At 45.3% G+C, this 21,752-nt stretch overlaps 1 protein-coding gene across 1 annotated transcript in view; it reads left to right on the top strand.

Moving 5' to 3' along the window:
* Positions 1–21,752, top strand: part of EPHA8 (EPH receptor A8) — a 1,186,163-nt gene that overhangs the window by 1,161,563 nt on the left and 2,848 nt on the right. Inside the window, exons 15-16 of the mRNA XM_086920110.1 lie at positions 12,928–13,238; positions 14,883–15,038. Coding sequence (XP_086776236.1) covers positions 12,928–13,238; positions 14,883–15,038 — 467 coding nt within the window. The remainder of the gene's footprint in view (positions 1–12,927; positions 13,239–14,882; positions 15,039–21,752) is intronic.

Raw genomic sequence — 21,752 nt, 5'->3', positions numbered from 1 at the left:
ATCTTACATGTTAGAATTGGGGGTCTCTGGTTGGCACAGGTAGGTACTTGTGACAAGCCGGGACCCTCTCCTATAGTCAGGACAAGGGGATTACTCTCTCAAAATAACCCCTGCTCACCCTCTAGGCGGCGTGGCGCGAGCAGTCAAGGCTTATTTCAGAGGCGTTGTAAGTTAAGCAGTTGTGACCACATACAGTAACCCAGTGACAACACTACAAATGGACAGCACACAGGTTTTTATATAAAAATAAGTATACTTTATATAGAGTTACCACAAGAGCAATAAATGACAAAATGAATCCACAGTACTATTAAGTTTCAAGAGTTCAAGTTAAAAAGGTTTAATTCAAGGTTCTGTGCGAGTCGGTAGCCTTGTCCGGCTACAGCGTTGCTGAAAGAACACAGAGTCTAACAAATCCAGCAGACCGTGGCGGTCCAGGCCCACTCAAATGTTGACGGAGTCAGTCACTGTACCTTTTCCATGAGGCGGCCGGCACAGATGTGCGAGACAGTTCCGGTGTCCATCGCGGTGTAGAAAATAAAGCGTTGCAGGTCAGGGTGTCCTTCCAGTCGCAGTGCAGGCTACGGCTCATTGACGGCGTCGAAACGGAGTTGGTGAGCTCAGAGCTTGCGTTGTTCGAGACGGATGTTGCTCGTTGCGGTGCTTCCAGCTTACAGTGCGGTGACAGAGCTGGAGTTCGGGAGCTGGTATCGATCAGTCCGGATAGCGGTGCGATTTGGGCGGTGCGTCGCGAAGCATGGGAGGCGGTGCCCAACTCCGGTGCGATCACAGGACTCGAAGTCAGCAGTCCTTCCAGTCGCGGTGCAGGCTACAGCTCGTTGACGGCGTCGAGACAGAGTCGGTGAGCACAGAGCTTGCGTTGTTCGAGGCGTACGTTGCTCAATGCGGTGCCTACAGGACACCAGGCCGGTCGTGAGAGTCGGTCACAGCTCCCAGCCTCTGTAGCCACTGGAACAGCAGCAATTCACAAAGGCTGGTGAAGTCCACTGGTCCTGGGACTTCAGTCAGGGGGCAAGCTCTCTTCCAAGCCCTTGGAGATCTTTGCACAAGTTGAAAGTAAAGTTCCACAAAGTCCTTTCGCCTCTCTTTGGCAGTCAGGGAACCACTGCAGGCCGATCCCCCAAGCAGCACTTCAGCTTGGGAATAGTCTCTCTCTCCTCAGTTTCTTCAGGTTCCTTCTCCTCAGCAGAGGTTTCATCTTGTCAGTTCCAGAACTGATCTAATTTCTTGGGATCAGGGCCCCAATACTTAAACCCCAAAATCCTTTGTTCTCTGAGGAGAGAGGGGCTTGTGCCTAGTCCAAACCAGTTCCTGAGAACCCTGTTTACCAGACTTCTCCTTTCCTTTCACCATGCAGGGCAGGAACATCAGACGCCCCACAGGAGGTGGAGCCAGCATTGTGGAGGGCAAGTACAGTCCTGGAGCACTCTGTTGACAGTCTTCCTTCTTTTCTTTCAGTGTGCAGGTCAGAGACATCAGACGGACCACAGGGGGTGGAGCCGGCATTGTAGAGGGAAGGCCCAGCTCTATTCAGATCCCAGGTGCACTCCTCCCTCCCATCTGGGTGCAGATCTCTCTATTCACCACCGGGGGCTGCTCCAGCCTGTCTCCTGGGATCCCCCAGCCCTGTCACTCGCAAAACCAGACAAAGGAATACACAACCTAGCAGAGGCGGGCTGAAATGGTTAGGCAAGCAAATACCTACTTTCTAAAAGTGGTATTGGCAAACACAGAATATTAAAATAAACTTTACTAAAAGATGTATTTTATCATTCTGAGTCCAGGCATATTAAACTCGAATTTCTACCATGTTCTCTGCGTCTGTTAGGATCATAGAATGTAATAATTCTAACAGCCCATTCTGGCCTATGGAGAACAGGTAGCCTTGCAATAGTGAAAAACGAAAATGGCTGTAATTCACTATTAGGACATGCCACACACATCAGGTCTTGTCCTACCCAATACTTACAATGCACCCTGCCCTTGGTCCTACCATAAGGTTGACTAATATGAAGAAAAGGGAAGGTTTAGGGACTGGCAAGTGGGTGCACTGGCCCAGTCAGCATGACAGTACCAGACTGCACGCAGGTTCTGCAATGGCAGACCTTAGACACATTTTACAACCCTGCTTCTGTGAGTGGCACAACCAGTGCTGCAAGCCCACTAGCAGCATTTTCATTACACGCCTGGGCACACTCAATGCACAGTACTAGGGTCTGACATGTAAACCAAATATCCAATCATGGAATCACCAATTAATACATCAATTTACAATAGGGAGAGCATATGCACTTTAGCACTGATCAGCAGGGGTGAAGTGCCCAGAGTCATAAAATAGCCAACAACAGGTCAGACAAAATACTGGAGGAAGGCAAAAAGTTTATGGATGACCCTACAGAAAGGGCCAAGTCCAACATTACATCAGAGGTCAGTTATTTTGCTCTAGTGAAAATAATTCTCATGAAAAGGATCCACGCTTTATTCTACACAGCAAGGCATTGTACATTACACCAGAAAGTGGTGACCGCTGGATTACGGTTGTTCTATTACAGTTACATTTCTTATGGTTCTTCTATGTTGCTTCTCTAACCTTCATGGTATTGGAGCACTTCACAACAAACAACTACACCTGAGGAACCTAGCTGTATAAAGAGCAATTATGAGTAAACTAGAAGTAAAAGCCCAGGGTGAGGACTTACTTAGGAAGAAAAAGAACTTAAGAGCAGTTGAGCAGCAAGAAAATGTGGTTTAAGGTTAGTTAAAGCAGTGAAGTTAAACATTTACTTGCCTTTTTAAGGGAAAGGTTTTTATTTTTTATCGGAAAGCACCAAGGCCTTATTCTTGCCTCGTCTCAACAGTTAGATAATTGAAAAGTGTGGGAGCTGCAATGGAGAAGGATTTGTGTGAAGCTTGGTAGGATTTACATGTCTTGCTTTCAAGATGGAGGACTTCCTTGCTCCTCAGATTCGTTCTCAACTGAGATATGGAACAAGCAGTGAAGGTAAGCTGTCTGGCTTAGAGTCAGCTGTGAATATCAAAACAGACATTGAGACTGGGAGTCAACTCTATTTTAGCGTATAGAAATGTTTGAAGGTGAGCGGTGGGTGGGGGGGTAATTTTGACTGACAACGACGAGGGAAAATTAACTGTTTATTTAATCTACCCTCGTGGTCGTCTGTCGAACCCCACCCCCCCAACTCGGCCCTACCGCTTTTACCTGCACAGGCCATGACTGGTAACCAAAGGGGGGTATATCTTTTGAGTTGGTAATGTTCACTCCCAGATAAATAACCCTGTACTTACAAGATCAGGGGCTAAGGAGGGGAAGAGAAAGCAAGTTACTTTAGTCAAAGGGATTTCATATTAGTAAAGACTTTACCTGAGAGTTAGTACACCTTTAAGAGTGGTTAAGCATGTCCCAATTAGTTAGGTCTTGCCTACGCAAGGCGCATGCGTTGCATCGGAGGGGACCTCATGTAATCGACTTGCTTTTTGGCACAAAAAACATACACGCGTTGCATTGTCATCAATGGCAACGCGTGCACGTGAGGCGATGTACTTGCGGGAGCGCGCGCCACCAAATGGCAGCAATTATCGCTCCTGCAAGGGCAAGCCCCCCTCCTCCCCCATGCTGCCGTGCCTCCTCCTGCAGTCGCATGAGTTTGTTTACTTAATGTGCTCTTCCGGGCACGACAGATGACTCCTTAGAGAACTCCGAATTTGACATATTCTACCAACATGGGGCCCAGTACTGGGATGCTACTCTGGATTAGTTAACGCTCTAGTCACGTTGAACGTTGTAGGCTTCGCTCACTTCTGCTTCGGCCTCTCCTGCTGCTCTGTGGTTACAATATGCAAGGGCCGGCAAAGGGTGTTCGTTGGTTTGAGTACCCTTATCCTGCATAGGCTGTCTTTTGACAGCTGCATGTTTTTTTCGTGATTATGGACTGAGAGCCGGTAGCAGGATTGGCCGCTGAAGATCAGACCGTCACTTCTCTGCATCAAGAGATCAGGTCTCAACCCCTGAGCAGGGAAGAAAAGTCGCTTTATCCAAGCAGATCGCGCTTAGGATTGCCTGTGTATGGAGGGGAATGTACTGAACAGTTGTTGCTCCACTCGGCTGTTGTAAGTGCACAAGGACCTGCGATTATCTGAGTAAGCCCAGGTTTTATTACAAACTGTTGATGTGCGTTGTATTTTATTTTATATTGTGCTAAGTACTCATATGTACTAGTATTCTAAGCCCTTGTTGTGATTAGTTAGCACTTTAGTTCTTTATGCCACTTTAAGCCTGTGCCTGAATAGTCAGCTGCACATGGAATGGAGGAGCTCAATATTTCACAGATGATGTGCGCATGCCTAAACAAACAATTTACATTTTAATCACATAGCGAAGAGTCCCAGTACTGTACAGCATTATGTTCTATTGCTATTTACTTTGATTGTTTTACTTGTTTCTGCCGGCGAGCAAGATGGTCAATGTAGCAGGTATGTGTGTTACACCCTTACAAAGTACAGGGACTGGTCAGTGTTTGTGCTCCACCAGTCATTGCGGGATGCCGCACATGTTTTAATGAGTGAGGTTTAGGTGATTGTGAGGCATTTTCATGAGTCAGTGTGATACCTCCGTGAGTTTCTAGTGCTTGTGTGAAATAGTTTAGTGTATATGTGGTACTTTAACGAAGAGATGCTTTGGTGAAAGCAAGGTGCATGAGTAAATGTGAAACACTGTTGAGGGAGAGAAGTGACATGTGCATGTAAAGTGCTTAAGCGACTCACATACTTGGGAGTGAGACGTTGGAAGCCTAGAGGTTTCTTGGGGAGGTGGACTAATGAGTTTGAAGGTGGCCTTGGGTGTATGTCGATGTGCCGGAGTGTGAGGCTACTGGGCAGGTTCGGCCCGCTGGGGATTGAGTGAGGTACTCTAGACACCCTGCTGCAGTGCAGGGGAAACTCAGACTTGCTCTGAGCTGGATCCAGGCTCCATGTTAATGTGAGGACGGGAAGCCAGGCTGTGCACGTAGATCGGCTACAGTGAGAGGTTGAGAGAGAGATTTCTCAACTAATGTCTAGTTCATGAAAGCACTCTGTGACTTGCGACTTCTTTCATACTGAGCAAGTTCTGCAGGAAGGCCAGCTTGTTTCCAGTTTCTTTCCGCGCACCCTTTTTTCTTGCCTGTCTCTGGCTGACCCTCTTTCCTTGCCTGTCTCTGGCTCACCCTTTCCTGCTCATCTCCCCCTTACTCTCTGTCTCTTACTTGAGCCCCCTTATGAGTTTCTCCCTAATCCTGCTCGGCATCCTTTCCTTGGGCCTTCAGAGTGAGTTCTCACCGTCAAGTGCATTTTTTAATGTTCAAATAGATTTTTACTTTCATGTGGAGACCAGACCTCACTACTGTACATGAACAAAGGCAATTTTACACCCCTATCAAATACTTCTCTCTGTCTCTCTCTGTCTCTCTTCCCCGCTCTCGGTGACCCTCTTTATCTCCATATTATATAGATTTGTTACAGAGTCAGCGATATTGATCGTAGTTATGGTTCAGACTCATTCTCCATTGAGAAGGCATTTTATGTTGTGTTTCTCATTTGAGCACAGTTTTTGAAATCTGCACGAAAATTGGCACCCAAATTCTCTAACCAGCAGTGTTCAACATACCTATTTCACGCAGGTCCGTCCAAAGAGAAGGCCTTTAAGGGGTGGGTCAAACTTCCACAGTACATTTTGCTCTCTTGGCCTTTAATCCCGATCAGTCATAATTCACAGTTCAGGAAGATTTCTGTCGCCATGGACCCGAACCGGATCATCCAGGCACTCAAAGGCCCCCTAGACCCCAAGTTACAGATAACCGCAGAAAATGAACTTAACTAGGCAGCGAACTGCGCGGAAAAATCTGCAAAAGTACAAGGACAAGCGGGAGAAGAGAGGTCTGGGATTGTGTTCTGCTATTCAACTAATTTGTCCATCACTACTTTGGCCCCCATGCACACCCATTTTCCCCGTTTCTTACATTGGCCCATTCTTTTGATTTTAATCCGAGACCCCACAATCCCTCCCTTCTGTCTTCGCCACATGTCCTATTGTTGCTCATCTATCCCAGGCATGTGTATCATTGATCATTTTAAGGCACAAGATAACCTTTATCAACTGAAACCAAATTAGCAGTTCCCTGTATACAAAAGTGCTCTAGATGGCATATTGACACCACTAACTCCGTTGGTACCATTAATTAGTCCTTTCTTACTATCGTTCCTACCCCTGACCTCGGAGAGCGAGCTCCCTTCAAAAGGCGAGACCTAATGGCTATGCCAATGCTTGTTTTGTATAGTTATTCTCAAAAGAGGAGCTTCGTAGGTTTGAAGGGCTTTATTTACAAAAAACTAAATTTTCACGAGTTTAGTTATTAATTTATTATACGACCACTGTACTGTATTACCAGTTTTATTTTCCTCAAATATTTCTGAATTTCCCTACAGGCATGCATAGATTATGCATGCTAAGAACATCAACAACGGACCAACCTTTGCTGATCTGCTGTTTGCGGGGGCACTCTACAGCCACACGCCGTGAGTGGAACGGCTGACGGACCGCGAACTCCGTGAGGGCAACAGCTGTAGTTTCCATCGGGGAACTACACTTCCCAGCACCACCCGGGGCCGGCGCACAGCTCACACGCGATCAGCGCGCCCGGAGGCGCTTCAAGAGGCTCACGCCCCTCACACCCCATGAGTCGCGCGCGGGAGCCGCCTGGGAGAAGCCCGGGACAAGGGCGGGACAGTCTTTGGCAGGAGGCTGGGCTGGCCCCCCCCACCCTAAGAACACACAATGGGCAAGCGGAAATGTCCCGAGCTAACAGACCAGGGAGCTAAGAAAGCAAAAATATCTAAACATTCTGAATCCATCATATCTTACCTCTCTTCAGCTATGGGGGCACACACTAAGGAAATCGCTAATGCCAAATCTGAACTGATCCTACCTTCCACCATACCGTTATCACCCACACATCCCACTGACATAGCCCCATCGGTCCCTTTGGAGCCAGAGGTGCACATTCTAGAGGCAAATCCAGCCGTAATTCCTGCGGGGTCCCCTTTAACAGAGAGTAACCAGGTGACTGTTGTGCCGGAGCTTGCTCTACCGCGGGCCAAAGACTCGAAAAACACTTCTAAACAGAGGAGGAAAACTGAGGGGAAGGTTCCCACACAAACACAGCATGATGACACCCTTGGAGATCAACTTGAGTCTTTGTTTATTGCACGCATTGAACCCCTAGTGCTGGGTATTGCGAAGGACATTGTTGAGACTTTGAACACTTGCCTCAGTGGGTTACTTACAAAATGCACCCTAATTGACAAACTGGCTAAAGATTTTGCTACTATTTCATCACAGCTGGCAGGGGGAAAAGTTCCTTGTGATGTTGTACCCAAAAATGATATGGAAATAGCTGACTCTAGCCCACCGAGTTCAGGGAGGGCCCCTGATACCGATAGGGCAGGATGTCAAACAAGAATCACAACCAGTTCGACCCCAGGCTCAGGGGGCATTAAGCAAGTAGAACGAGTGAGTGGCAGTATCACTAATATAACATCAACACTCAAAGGACAAAAGGTCCGACAGTTAAATGCAGAACTACCCCCAGAAGCAGCCCCCTTAGTTGCAGTCTTTGTGGGGGTACCCCCTCTGGTAGAAGGGACGGTTGAATCGGCTTCTTCCATGATTAATAAGGCAAAGACATGGTGTGCGGGGGCATGTAGCGGCGGGACGGAAATTGCCAATAAAGTAATATTCGCCCGCAGGGTAGGGTGGATAGGGAAACGATCCAAGCAAATACAGGGTGACTGCATTATTGTTAATTTTGACCGCCCAGATGTGGCTTATAGACTATTCTGGGATGGGTCAGATATCTCGGGGGATGAACACTTGAGACCCATTCCCCTGGGGTATTTTTACCCACCCCTACCTTTAGTCTCTGGTTTCCGGGACAGCCATGTAGAGCGAATGAGGGGGAGAATGCATCCAATAGCAGGTGGGCCGAGACCAGTAACACAGAAACAACATAATTCCAGGACAGACCCAGGTGCTGGTTCAGTGCTGCTTGTAAGCTCAGTGCACAAGGCAAAGGAGGGGGAGGCATTGCCCTTGGTCAATCGATATGCACCTCTCTCAGACATCGAGGAAATCGATTGACTACCAGTTCCCGTTCAAGCCACTCGTACGATACCCCCTAATATGAGGGAACTGGATGTATGCAAGTTGATTAGCTGGAACATTGCAGGGGCAAGAGGAAAGATGTAGCATGGCTGGAGTTCATCAGCGCCCATGACATCATAGCTTGCCAGGAAACCTGGGACACTACCTCTGAGTTCTGGCTAGATGGTTTTATTACCGTCACAACACCAGCAGTCCCTAGCAGGTCAGGTAGGGCCAAGGGAGGTCTTATGTTCCTTTTTTCTTTGAACCTGAAAGGTAATTCAGGCAGATCAATTGTGACTCTTTAGATCTTCTTGCTGTTGAATGGGTAGTTTCACCCAATTGTATGGTTCTTTTAATTAATTTTTATAACGCTTGGGATAGAGATAAGGAAACAGAACACTTAGATTGTTTGGATAAATTCCTATCCACGTTCAGTCAGAATAATCACACAAATTTCGATTTGGTTTTATTAGGTGACTTTAATGTGCATTTATGTAGTGATCTGTGTGTGGTAGAAGAAGAGACACACATGTGGAGTAGTCAGACACCCCACTTTGAACATTCTAAGGGGGGGAGGCTCTGGAGGAGCTGATAGCTAATCATAATCTGTATGAAGCAAACATCACGGAGGATGGGGTCAGAACTGTAACTTATGAAGGTTCGACTTCTGGTTCTGTAGTCGATTACATCTTCTTATCGCCGGGCTTCTTATCCAGAGTCAAGACCTACAATGCAATTGTTTCTGCCCACAGTGACCATAACCCAGTCTTGCTTGTGGTCGCGTGGGGGGAACGATTGGACACTAACCCACTATCTGACACCCCGGGTCCAGCCCTATGTCCCACAGACCAGGGGAGAAGGCTCAAATGGGCAAATGTGGTCCCCGGAAACTTTATGCAGGAAATATTACCTAAAATTGTGGGTCAAATGGGGATCTGTCAGGAGGACGGCTCCACCGCACGCGAAGTCATGGGAGCCTTTGAACGCATTTGCGCGGAAGTCTCTGATGCCTTAACGGTTAAATGCACCCGGGGCGGAAAAGAAATTTAGATGGTTCGATGCTGAGTGCTCTAAAGCACATAGGTTGCTTATGACGGCGCTGAAAAACACCCCGAGAGACAGGGCTGAAATTGCGGAGGCAAGAAGGGTGTATAAGGCCACCATTAAGGGTAGAAAACAAGCGATAAAACAGGCAGCGTGGGATAACCTAACATCGACAGAGGTCTTGCGGGATAACTCCCAATTTTGGGCTACTGTAAACCAACCCTTTTTCTCAGACAATGACAACAGGATAATGGATTGTGTCATACCAGATGAAAAGTGGCTTAACCACTTTAGTACAGTGTATGGCAATAGCGATCCGGATAGTCTGTACAAATGCTGGGAGCCTCTGGAGTGCGCACCACTGGTCTTTACCCCAGTAGAGGTGGAGAGGGCCATTCTGGAAACATCTAAAAAGAAGGCCCCGGGACCAGATGAGGTGCCTGGTGATTTTTATATGCACTCACCAAAACTTTGGGCGGGGGTCCTGAGCAAAGTCTTCACAGCTGCCAATAGTAATATCTTCCCTAACAGCTGGGTTACATAAGTCATCGTGCCCATTTTTAAGAAGGGTCAGCGCGATGACCCGGGGTGCTATAGGCCCATATCCCTCCTAGACTCTGCCATTAAGATCCTAGGCAGAGTCTTATTGTACCAACTGAGAGAAAACATCGAGAGGAGGGGTGGATTGTCGAACTTGCAGTATTGATTTAGGGAGAAAAGAGGGACTGTGGACCAATGCCTAAACCTGCAATTGTTAATATCAAAATACACAGTTGCCAAGGAGGGGTCCTTATTTCTGGCATTCATGGACCTCTCCTCGGCATTCGATCTAGTAAATAGGGCAAAACTGTGGGCTGTTTTATTGGAGATGGGGGTTGATAACTTACTTGGGAACTTTATAGCCTCCCTACATCAGGAACTCTTTGCTAAAGTAATAGTCACAAGATACGGTAGGTGCAGTGCACCACCCATTTCAAATCAGAGAGAGGAGCGCGGCAGGGCTGCATCTTGGCCCCCCTCCTTTTTACCATCTATATAAATGGCCTTGAAAAACACTTGGAAGGTGTGGGGGGGGATGTACCGCATGTAGGAGAGATAAAAATACCTGCTCTCCTATACGAGGACGATGCAGTCCTGATAGCACATGCAGGGGTGGGCCTACAACGCCTGCTACATTCATTTGGTGCATTTATGGATCAGTTGGACCTGAAAATTAACACTACTAAGTCCCATACGATGGTGGTAACCCATAACAGAAGGAAGGATAAACCTATTTCTTTGTTTTGTAAGGGAGAGGTAGTGACCTTAGTCACACACTTTCCCTATTTGGGTGTGACTTTTGATGAGAAAGTTACCTGGGGCCCCCAGATTAAGTTAAAGAAGCTTGCCATGGCAAGAGCCGCTTCAGCTATTATGGGATTTCCTAGCAGGATGGGCGCGAGGCCTATGGAGGCTATTTTAAAGATATACAACGCTACGTGCATATCCATAGCCATGTATGGTGCGCCTCTATGGGGGTATTTGTCGCATGAAACGCTCCAAAGGGCAGAAAACAAGTTTTTAAGACAACTTCTTTCTGTCCCCCAATCTTCCCCCACCTACTCGATTCACGGGGAGTTGGGTATAGATTATGTAACAGATAAGCTCAGATTGGCTCCCCTAATTTCTTGGTTAAAGACATGGCTAAACAACGAACTAACTCTTAACCATGCCATTCTGGAGGACCTCATGTCCCTTGATCATAGGAGAGAATTCCCTGGCTGGAATATGTGAGACAGACTTTTGAACAGCTTGGTCGTCCAAACTTATTCTATTTGCCTTCCTCTATTAGAATAGAGGATATTGCTTGGGTTAAAAAACACTTGTTGGGAAACATGAGACTGGCTCGGGAGGAATTAGAATTAAAAAAAACAACAGTTAGACTACATTACATGCTGTTATCCTCCCCTTCTCTGGAGCCCTACCTCGCTTTTGTAACTAAACCCTTCCATAGACATTTGTTAATTAAACTCAGATTTAATTTAATCCCATACGTGTTGGGTTGTTTTCAGTCTTGGAGTTTACCGGAAAGAGGACCCCCATGTAAATGCGATGAATTTTCCACTCAGGACACTATGCACTTTATGATGTTTTGCACTTTATACAGGGATCCGAGGATCAAATATTTGTTACCGATTTTAAAAGAAGCAGGGTTTACTCAAGTAAGGCCAGCTTTGGTGTATCTACAGTCCCTTGGCAGTATCCGTACTACATATTCTGTGGCCAGTTTCTTAGTGGCAGCTTATAGAATTAAAACTAGGATTTTGTCTGCCACTGTTGTAGCTCAAACTTAGGAAACACTGTGTAGTATGATCAGTTAAAATTAATTGCCTTGCCTATTTTGCACACTATGTATATAATGACTGTTTTGCATGAACCATATACAATGAAATTGGATGTTTTAAATTGTATATATTGTTGTTGTTTTTATGGCTTTTATGATTTTAAAACAAATCGAATAAAGTGTATTTTGACTGACTGACTGCATGCTAAGAAGGTTTTTTAGTGTAACAGGGAGAGAGTTTGTGTGTCTGCTGGTGCTCTTGCCATGATGTTGTACAGAGACATCTTGAATCGGTATTTTTGTTTCGTTATTCATGATGAGTGATTTGCTTGCACCCTGTGCTCAGTATGAGATTCCAAGTAATTTGACCCAAACAGAAACTGCTTTGAAGCACAGTAACTAAAATACCAAAGTTATTCATCCTTCTTATGAACGACGTGGAAAGAAGAGAATGCCTAACGTGTTCCCCTGATGACTGCGGTGTTCACAGAGGTTCTTTTCTTGTTATGTAGTGTATAGAACCCCATCCTCAGTGAACATAGCAATCACACTCATAAACCTTATCCTTCCATCCAGTACAACCACTAGTTGACATAAAAAGGTAATCCTTTGACAGAGCGTTATGAGGTTTTATCACCATTATGTACCTTGAAGATATATGTACCACATAGTTACATATCGCACATACGAACCTTGGAGATAAACGTTCCGCACAGGTACATATAGGTATAGAAAATCTAGGCTTACCTATCTGTTGATTTTATTATTTTCAATATTCTGTCCCATCTATATTGTTGATGTGATATTCAGGGAGCACACCCATGAGGGGATGGGAAAGTACAGCAGGTTATGTGATGGGAGTAGGTAAGCAGGGTCAAAGCAAAGGTAAGGTCAATAAGTAATCGGTCAATAAGTAATCGGAGTGATATCAGGTTTCCAGGTGCAAAATGTGTTTGGATAGAGAGAGCCCTAAAGCACTTAGTTGAAGAGGGGAAGCAAGGGTGATCTGGAGGACTCAGTGTGAATACAGGTTGACTTCGCTGTGGGGAAAGCAAAGAGCCAATCCAATTCTTACCTCCATAGTTCATAGTTAGAGGCATTTCATGGTCACAGAATAGACTGTCACTGATTGATCAGAGAGTGCCCCTCAGCATTACACATCATCATCAATTATTTTAGCAAAGTTTATTCACGTGCAATTTGTCAATCTTCAACTCTAAAATGATAACTGCCTTTCAAATGCAATGGAAGTTTGAATTGCTTCTTATGCTCAGTGGGTTTCCAGCCCAAGCAAGAATTCTTCTGTTAAATAATTTCACCCTTTCATATCATTTTTTTTTATCAGGTCATTAATTCAGTCGAAGAAGGTTACCGCCTGCCATCTCCAATGGGTTGCCCCACCTCCCTCTATCAGCTCATGCTTGACTGCTGGCAAAAAGATCGTAATGAGCGGCCTCGCTTCTCACAGATTGTTAGCATTCTAGAAAAATTGATCCGGAGCCCAGAGAACCTGAGAGTGGCGGCAACGCTACATCGATATACACCTTACAATGGAGGCTCAGAAATGCTGGAGGTTGAGAAGCACAGCTTCTCACTGAAGATTATGAACAAAAGAAATGGCATGTGGATCAAGAAAGATGGTGCTGAAACACTGGGGTAAGTAAGACAACCCACCCATATTATTAAGGACATTGTGCCATATTTAGAGGTTGACAGATGAGACACACTATTACAAACATACCAGACATCCTGTCTTCCATATTACACTCACATGGCACTTCTCATATGACAGATTGGATCTCAGTTACATTTGTGATGGAGTTTCATATCCACCAACCTCTAATCAGTCCTAGAGTCTAGTTTAGTCGTTATTGCTTTGGTTTCAAAAACAAAGAACACTTATTTGAGCTTAAGAATTTAAGCAACACATTCAGTAACAATGGAAAAACTTGTTTAATGATTTGTGTCTAAAAAGCTATTTCAAAACGTTTGAATACTCTGTTCTTATGCCATGTAATTCCTCATGAAATCAATGAATTTAGATATTGTGAATTGTAGGGTGGGCAGTGATTGATTCATTTTATTTTATTAATTTGTCAGTCATAGGCATTAATTTATCAGATGCCAGGGGAGCAAAAGTATTATCTTAAACCCATTGATGCCCTCACAGCATTGTAGTGTTGACCATTGTCCCATACTAGAAGTTCAAGAGCCTCCTACTTGCTGCTCAGGTGCTAGGGGAGTCAGAGGCAATATACACTACAGAAAGAAATCTGTGCTCTTATAGCCTTGTTAACTTTCTTTTCCTCCTTTCATTACCTGGAATAGCAGAAGCCAATGACACCTGCTACAATTTCCACATGGAAAACAAACTGGGGAACCAGACTCATAATACTGAATTTCTTCTCCATTTGTTCTGTATAAATGCAAGCTAGATGGTTGACTGACAAAATATCAGCGTTGATATTATTGCCCTACACATATATGGACTGCAACATACATTAACTACAAACATATTGTCAAAGTAAGCCTATCCAGGAAACTATAGCCTTGCTTTTTCTTACTCTTCAATTAATTATCTCGATGACGTGTTGAGGAGTCAACATGCGTACAGGTCAATATTAAAAACTTGATCGTTTGGTAGAACATGAGCATTACCAAGATATTGCCCTTTTCGTGACGTCTAAACGTAGGATCCCAACTTGCATATCACTGACAGTATGGAATGTGGGTTCTTTTTTTATATCTGAGGTCTCTTTCGTTTCCAAAGTAAATGCTCTTGCAATTCTTTATTCCTAAGAAAATTACATAGACTTCCAAGCAGACAACTGAGTTAAGATGACTAAGTCTTGACTACTGAGACACTGTTTAAACTACAAACTAAGAAAATCATCCACAGGCTCCAAACAACACCTAATCAGGTGCATAGATTGTTACTCAATCTCTGTAAACATGATCTCATAAAAACTAGTCTAAAATGTATTCACTGGGTACCATTTGCTGCACGTATCCACTCACTGTGGTCCATTTATTTTACTTTGATGTGTGCCTATGTTCCAGTGATTTTTATTCTGCAAAAAAATATATATATTAGAGGAACAAACCTGTAAAGAATTACTTTTAGAGAGTAAAGAGAGTAAATGAGTAAGAAACATTTAATGGCAAACACACCTACAGTGTAGCTCCATTTTCTAATAAATACCACTTCCGTAGAAAAGCCTACTTTGGTCTATTGAGAGCTGGGTCTTTCTTTGACCTTAGCAATATTTTGATTTAAAAAATGTTCCTCTTTCTTTTTAGATTCACTCGCCACCCTTTGGACCGGGGTCTTTTACACTTCACCAGCTACACCACAGTGGACGATTGGCTGGAATCTATCAAAATGGGTCGTTACAGGGAGAATTTCGCCATGGGTGGCTATACCTCATTGGCAATGGTCATGCGAATGAATCTTGAGTGAGTAACTTTGGCAATGGAATGTCACATACAGACAATTATTAAAAAAAACAGTTGCTTGCCACATGCTTTACAGTCTCATTTAAGCTAATTAGTTGGGAAAAAAAGCTATTTGTCTGGCACGCTGATTGTCTAAATGTAAATGTAAATGTGTGTATACTTGTAAAGCGCACTGTCGACCCATCTCGGGGCATCCTGGAGTTGTATACAGCTGTGGAACCCTTCCTGGCTTTCCCTGTGAGATGCCCCCTCCTGGGCCCCCCCAAGGTGAAGCCAGGCATCCCAGCGCTGTTGGGGCCTTGCAGTAAAAAAATACAGAAATGAGTAGCTGCTGCTAGTTTTTTTTGTTGCTTTCTCTCAAATTTGCTGGAATTTTGGGGACCTTACATTAAGTATTTTTCACTGTCTCATTATCCTCAGCAGATTTTAGATTTTTTCTTTACTTGTTAGTTTTTTGTGCGCTGTGAATCAACTTGTAATATTTGGATGTTTAATGTTTCAGTCTGACAAATAGCAAAATTAGCAAATTGTACTATTCTATGGGGTTTGAACAGGCTGTTGTGTTTGCTTGAGACGTGTTTCTTGTTTCTGAAAAGGTATGTTATAGTTGTGCTCCCTTTCAAAATGGTGATATAAAAATTGGCTGGTACTCATGCAGTACTTCCACACCTGCCTTAATTTGTGAAGGAGGTTCCACAAGATGGGCACCAGCAATCACTTCTGGGGACCAGACCACATTTTTTGTCATCAATCTTTAACTCAGTTCGAGAAAGAGAAAGGTAGAAAAAAGAAAAGGGAGACGAGGAAGTAGGAAATCAAAAACAAAGGGAGAAAAAGGAATGAGGAACCAGCAAGAGTGAGATAAAAAGTCAGAAGGCCTCATTTAGGAGTGTTTGCCGTAAGGCAACACTACAGGCCTTCTTGCTGTGCTGCCCTACAGCAAAAGAAAAGGGCAGGAATGCACCGTATCTATCAGATGCAATGCATTCCTGTACTTTTCCCCTGCGCTGGCACACAATGGGCTGCCGTTCCCCAAGGCAGGTACCTTTGCACCACGATGCAAGGGTACCTGCGTTGCGGGGATGATTGTTTTTGTGCAGGAAGGGAAACCTGCAACATTTCACAGAGGAGTTGCAAATGTTCCTCCCAGCTGGAGCTAAACACAGCAATGTCAACGAGGGAAGCGGTGCTGAATTCCTTCAGCCTGGACAATGCCTGGTTGACCAGTCTCTAGAATGTGGAAGGGGTGTTCTTCAACCCAAAGGGCATGACACAGAACTGATAGTGCCCCTCTGGCATTGAAAACGCAGACCTTTCTTTTGCCCCATCGGTCAAGGCAATCTGCCAGTACCCAGACGTTACTCAAACATGCTAAGGTACTGAGCAGCTTCAAGCGGATCAACAAGCTAATCAGCTCTGGGGATGGGGTTCTGCATCAGTCCTGGTGACTGCATTGAGCCCACGGTAACCATGCAGAACCTGAGTTGCGGAGTGGCACCGGGTGCAGAAGCTTTCGCAATCAACACCACTGGACTAGCCCAGGGGATGCTGGAGGGCATTATCACCCCTAATGCTAAGATTTAGGCAACCTCTTCCTTAATGTTGGCCCTGACTCTGTCAGTAACTCTGTAAATTGTATGTGGCACAGGTAAACTGTTCCCAGTGTCCATATCATGCATGCACCAATTGGTAACTCCTGGAGTCAGGGAAGCGAACTGTCCCAGCACCTGGCTAAAGTCCCTCTGCTGCTCTGGGATCAGAGTTGAAGAGAGGTTCACTCCATCCACTGACCCATCACGTTCCTTGGCTGACAGGAGGTCAGGAAGAGGCTCACTGTCCTTTTCCATTCCATCATCTGTAGCCAGGACCATAGTCACTTCAGACCGATCAAAGAGAGGTTTGAGGTGGTTCACATGCAGGACCCTAAAAAGGGTTCCCGGGAGTCTACAAGTGAACCAAGTAGATTACACCGCTCTTATGCTCCACCACCTCAAGTGGACAAGTCCACCTGTATTGGAGCACACAAGGCTCCACTGGTGCCATTACCCCCTCTTTTTGGACAGGTTGAAACTCAACCAGAGTGGTATTCTGGTCGTACCATTGTTTCATCTACTTCTGGCTGGCTTCTAGGTTCACCTGAGTGAGTTTCCTGAAGCGTTGAGTCTGGTTTCTGAAAGCCAGCATGTAGCTGAACACATCTTGGGGGCTCTTACCAGGATTTTTCTCCCAGCTCTCCTTCACCAGACTCAAAGGTCCTCCCACAGAGTGCCCATACAGCAATTCAAAGGCACTGAACCCTCTGGATGTGTGCAGTACCTCCCTGTAGGCGCATAACAGGCATGTTAGAAAGACATCCCACTTACGTCTAATGGGTACTGCAAGACCCTTTATGATGCCTTTCAGGGTTCGGTTGAATCTCTCAACCAACCTATTCCCTTGGGGATGGTAGGGAGGGGTGAATTTGTGCATTAAACCACACCCCTCCCACAGTGTCTTCATATACCTAGAAATGAAGTTTGTATCACGGTCAGAGACCACCTCTCTAGGGAACCCCAAGTGGGTAGAAATCCCTATCAATGCACGGCTCACCACAGGGGCTGTAATTGTCCTGAGAGGACAACTTCCTGGTACTGGCATGGTCCACTAAGATCAAGATAAACTTGTTGCCTGAGGCCGTCTTGGGTTCCAGTGGCCCCACAATGTTGATGCCCGCTCGCTCGAAAGGGGTGCTCACCACAGTAAAAGGTTGGAGGGGAGCCTTACACTTCCCTCCTGTATTGCCACTTGCCTGGCAAGTCTGACAAGACCTACAAAGTGTGCCAATGTGCCTCTGCATTTGGGACCAGTAAAAGTGGGTGACAAACCTTTGATAGGTCTTGTTGCACCTCAAATGTCCTACAAAAGGCATGTCATGAGCCAGAGCCAGTTGGAAGGTCCTGTAGCACACAAGTGCCACCAGCACACGGGCTCCCCCGGGCTCAGCAACCTTAAGCTCACTGTAACGGAGACCATTCTCCCAATAAATGAAAAGTGATCCGGATGGACCACCAGATGCCTGGTCTGCAGCCTGCTGATGCAGACCAACAAGAGTAGGGCATTCCATCTGCACCTTGCAGAACTCCTCCCTGGAGGGACCTCCTTCCTGCTGCCAATGTGTTAGCTCAGGCAGGTCTCCCAGTTCGGCCACTTGTTCACCTGTAGGTTCCAGGGCATCCACCTCAAGGTCTGCCTCCCCCTGGACCACAGGAACTTTGGGTTTCTCTGTCCTTCCTCTTTTTGGCAGGCACCTGGGCCACTCTTTCGGGCTCCAGGTCCTCTTGATCATCCCTACTCGCTGCCATTTACTGGGTGGTCACACAGGCCCACTCAGGCAGTCCCAACATCTTTCAATGTGGCATGGCGAATCACCTCCTTCCAAGATGAGCTTTCCAGGTCATTGCCAAGCAGATAGTCAACAGGCATTGATGGACTTACAATGATCTTCAAGAAACCTGAGACCGCCCCCACTCAAAGGGAACCTGCACCACCTTACACAGTCACTCAGAATTGTCTGCAGTAACTACAGGGTGAAGTACATTGGGGATTACCTGCTCTTCAGACACTCATTGACACTGGACAGATGTCACACTGGCTCTTCTGTCTCTCAGAGCTTCCACCCTCCTCCCATTGATGGTCACCCACTGCAGGTACTTTTTAGTGTTATCTGGCAGGCAGGTTTCTTGGACCATCTCTCTGTCTCCTAATGCACCTCCCCGACCCCTGTCACTTCAAAACCATACAGTCAATACACTAACCGAATGTTTAAACAAGAAAATGCCTACTTTCTAAAAGTGGTACAAAAGGGGGTGGTGATGGACAGAGAATCTGAACCAATCAAACAATCACACCCAGTCAACAGATCTGGGTTTAATCCATCACCGTTCTTTAGCCCACTCTGCCACCCCATTTCAGACACAGATATGCAAATCAGTCTGACCCTGTGCCTCGTGGGTACAGTCCAGCCCGAAGTGCCAAGCCATGCCTTTCCTGGACCGGATTCAAGCTTCCTAGGACCGGTTTCTGGCATTACAGCCGTCTTCAGCCAGGCTTGCTTGAATCCAGTGGCAAAGTGAGCAAGGGACTCATGTCTGGGCATACCCTGCCAAAAGTGGCAATTTCAAAAACACAATTTAAAAACCATCTATACTAAAAATGTGTTATTAAATTCTGAGTTCATAGAGCCTAAACTTTATTTCTCTATCCTGTTCCAATGGGAAGTTATATTTATGATATATTATGAATAAACTCCCATTCTATCCTATAGGGCAAGCTAGCCTTTTAATAGTGAAAAACGAAATTGGCAGTATTTCACTATCAGGACATGTCACACACACCAGTACATGTCCTACCTTTCACATACAACGCACCCTGCCCAGGGGGGTACCTTGGGCATACCATAGGAGTGCCTTACTTTTACAAAAAGGGAAGGTTAGGGCCTGGCATGTGGGTGAACTTGCCAAGTCGACAAGGCAGTTGGCAACTGGGCACAGACATTGCAGTGGCAGGTCTGAGTTACCTTTTCAGAGCTACTCATGTGGGTGGCACAATCAGTGCTGCAGGCCCAATTGATAATTTGATATAGAGGTCCTGGCACACTTCAGTGCACTTTATTAGGGGCTTAACAGTAAATCAAATGCCAGTCAGGTAGAACCAATTGTAACAAAAATTTACGCACAGAGCACGTGCACTTTGACACTAATCAGCCTTGGCAAAGTGACCAAAGCATCTAAGCCAGCAAAAACGAAATCCAAGTAGAGCATCAAAACTACAGGAGGTACAGCTACAAAGTCAGGGGAAACCAGGCCAAAGATGCCAAGTCTAAGAATTAGGTCATATGTATTACCACGGAAAACATACACACTGCTGCCCAGTTTGACCCATGCCCACTGCTTACATCTGTTTTCATTTGAAGTTAGGATTCTACTCAAAGCCACGTTGCTCTTCTTTGCACAACTTTAATTGACTTGGTTTTGCATGGAATTCTAGATGTGTTTGTGGTATTCCCACATCATTACAGCCTCTATTATGAGTTTGTGGTTTAGTACTATGAGACACACTTGTGTTTAGCACTGAGCTTGCATCAATTTTTGTGTAAAAAACACAAGATGTGCTGGTTTGCATTGCGTAACATCACTTTGCTATGCATAAGCACCACACAACCCCAGAGAAAAGCTAAGCTTATTTTCCTTACTGAACCATTCCCAAGTAGAGGAAGTGGAAGTTTTTTTATAACAGTTGGTTGACTTTGTCTGTGACATTGTTACACCATTGGTCCTCCCACATCTGAATTTGGCGGGCAGACCATCAACCTGGTGGTAAGCCTAACTTGTCACCATTGCACTGGAGTATCCTTCTTGCCAAGATTTCAATCAACCCCTTACTCTGCTTATCACGTCTCCCTCCCAACAGACGGAGCAGCCCTTTCAGAGCTCTGATTTTGGACAGAGCGGACAGCAACTAATTTCTCTAAAATTACAAGATACTTCACGTTTTTCCGTGTATGTCCTAAGGTCCTGCCAATTAATGTGGCTTTATATAGACGTATTTGGGAGGGACAAGTTGGTGATTCATCCTGCCAGAGTGCGGTCTTCCCTACCTTCTGGAGCCTACACGCCCATCTAACCCTTGCTCATCCCCGTTCTGGGATATTCCTTGGTGCCCCACCTTCCCTTTTACTTCAGTCCTGAGGAAGACCCCCTGTGAGGAATTAAGAAACCTACGGTATATATTTGGGGTCGAAAGGTCGACATCTTTACTGCTCACCAGCTTAATCAACAGTGATTCTGCACTGTGATATGATTTCTAAGCATGGCTACGCATAATGCAGATATTATTTTGATTTATGTGGCTTGAGGTTGAGCCTTTGTTAGTTTTATGTCAAGAAATATGAGATTTGCACTGACCTTTTCTTTATACCCTCTTACCTTCACTTCAATCATCACACCCTCAAATTCCTGAAGATTTTCTTTCTAGGAGTGCTAGGAACAACACACAAAGACAACTAACTGTTATCAAAAACATCTGCTTATTCAAGTTCACAGGGAACGTAAAGAAAATAAGACCAGCATTTCTCTGGTGTTGTGTGGTGCTCATGCATAGCAAAGTGACTGTTATGCAATGCAAACCAACATCTATTGTGCTGACCTCTTTTTCCGCGCACCTAGTTTAGATGGGATGCCATACAGGTCCTTTTTCACTGCCCATCCCTGCCAGGGAAACCCTAGCTCTAATGGACAGTGAAAGCTAACTGATGTCCCCCTCGCCATGGGAGATAACTCCAATGGTGAGATACATATTTTTTTTTATATTTTCAAAAACAAAATCTCTCTACTAGCTCTATTTTTGAAGAAAAAAATGTTTGATGGACGGCTCCATCATGTTGACCACTGTGATGGTGGTAGCTATCAATGCTTTACAAATGCTTGATGGTCATTTCTAAATTTAGCAGTAGGAGTAGCCCGGCTTGGCGGACCTTAATTCCTCCGCCATGCCAACGGAGATTACTCCCTCCACCAAGAAATTAAATCGGACTCTAATGCTGTTCACTCAAAGATAAGTGCTATGAAATGTGGTCAGATGAAGTTCACATTGCAATTAGTGAATTCAAGAGGCATGAACAGCAAAAGCTTGTATAGTAAATACTGTTGACAAAGGACCATTAAGTTTCTTGCAGTT

The sequence above is a fragment of the Lissotriton vulgaris genome, chromosome 5 (genome assembly GCF_964263255.1).
Source record: "Lissotriton vulgaris chromosome 5, aLisVul1.2, whole genome shotgun sequence".
Lineage (NCBI taxonomy): Eukaryota > Metazoa > Chordata > Amphibia > Caudata > Salamandridae > Lissotriton > Lissotriton vulgaris.
Note: the sequence above shows the minus strand (reverse complement) of the source record. Positions and strands in the feature narration are given on the sequence as shown.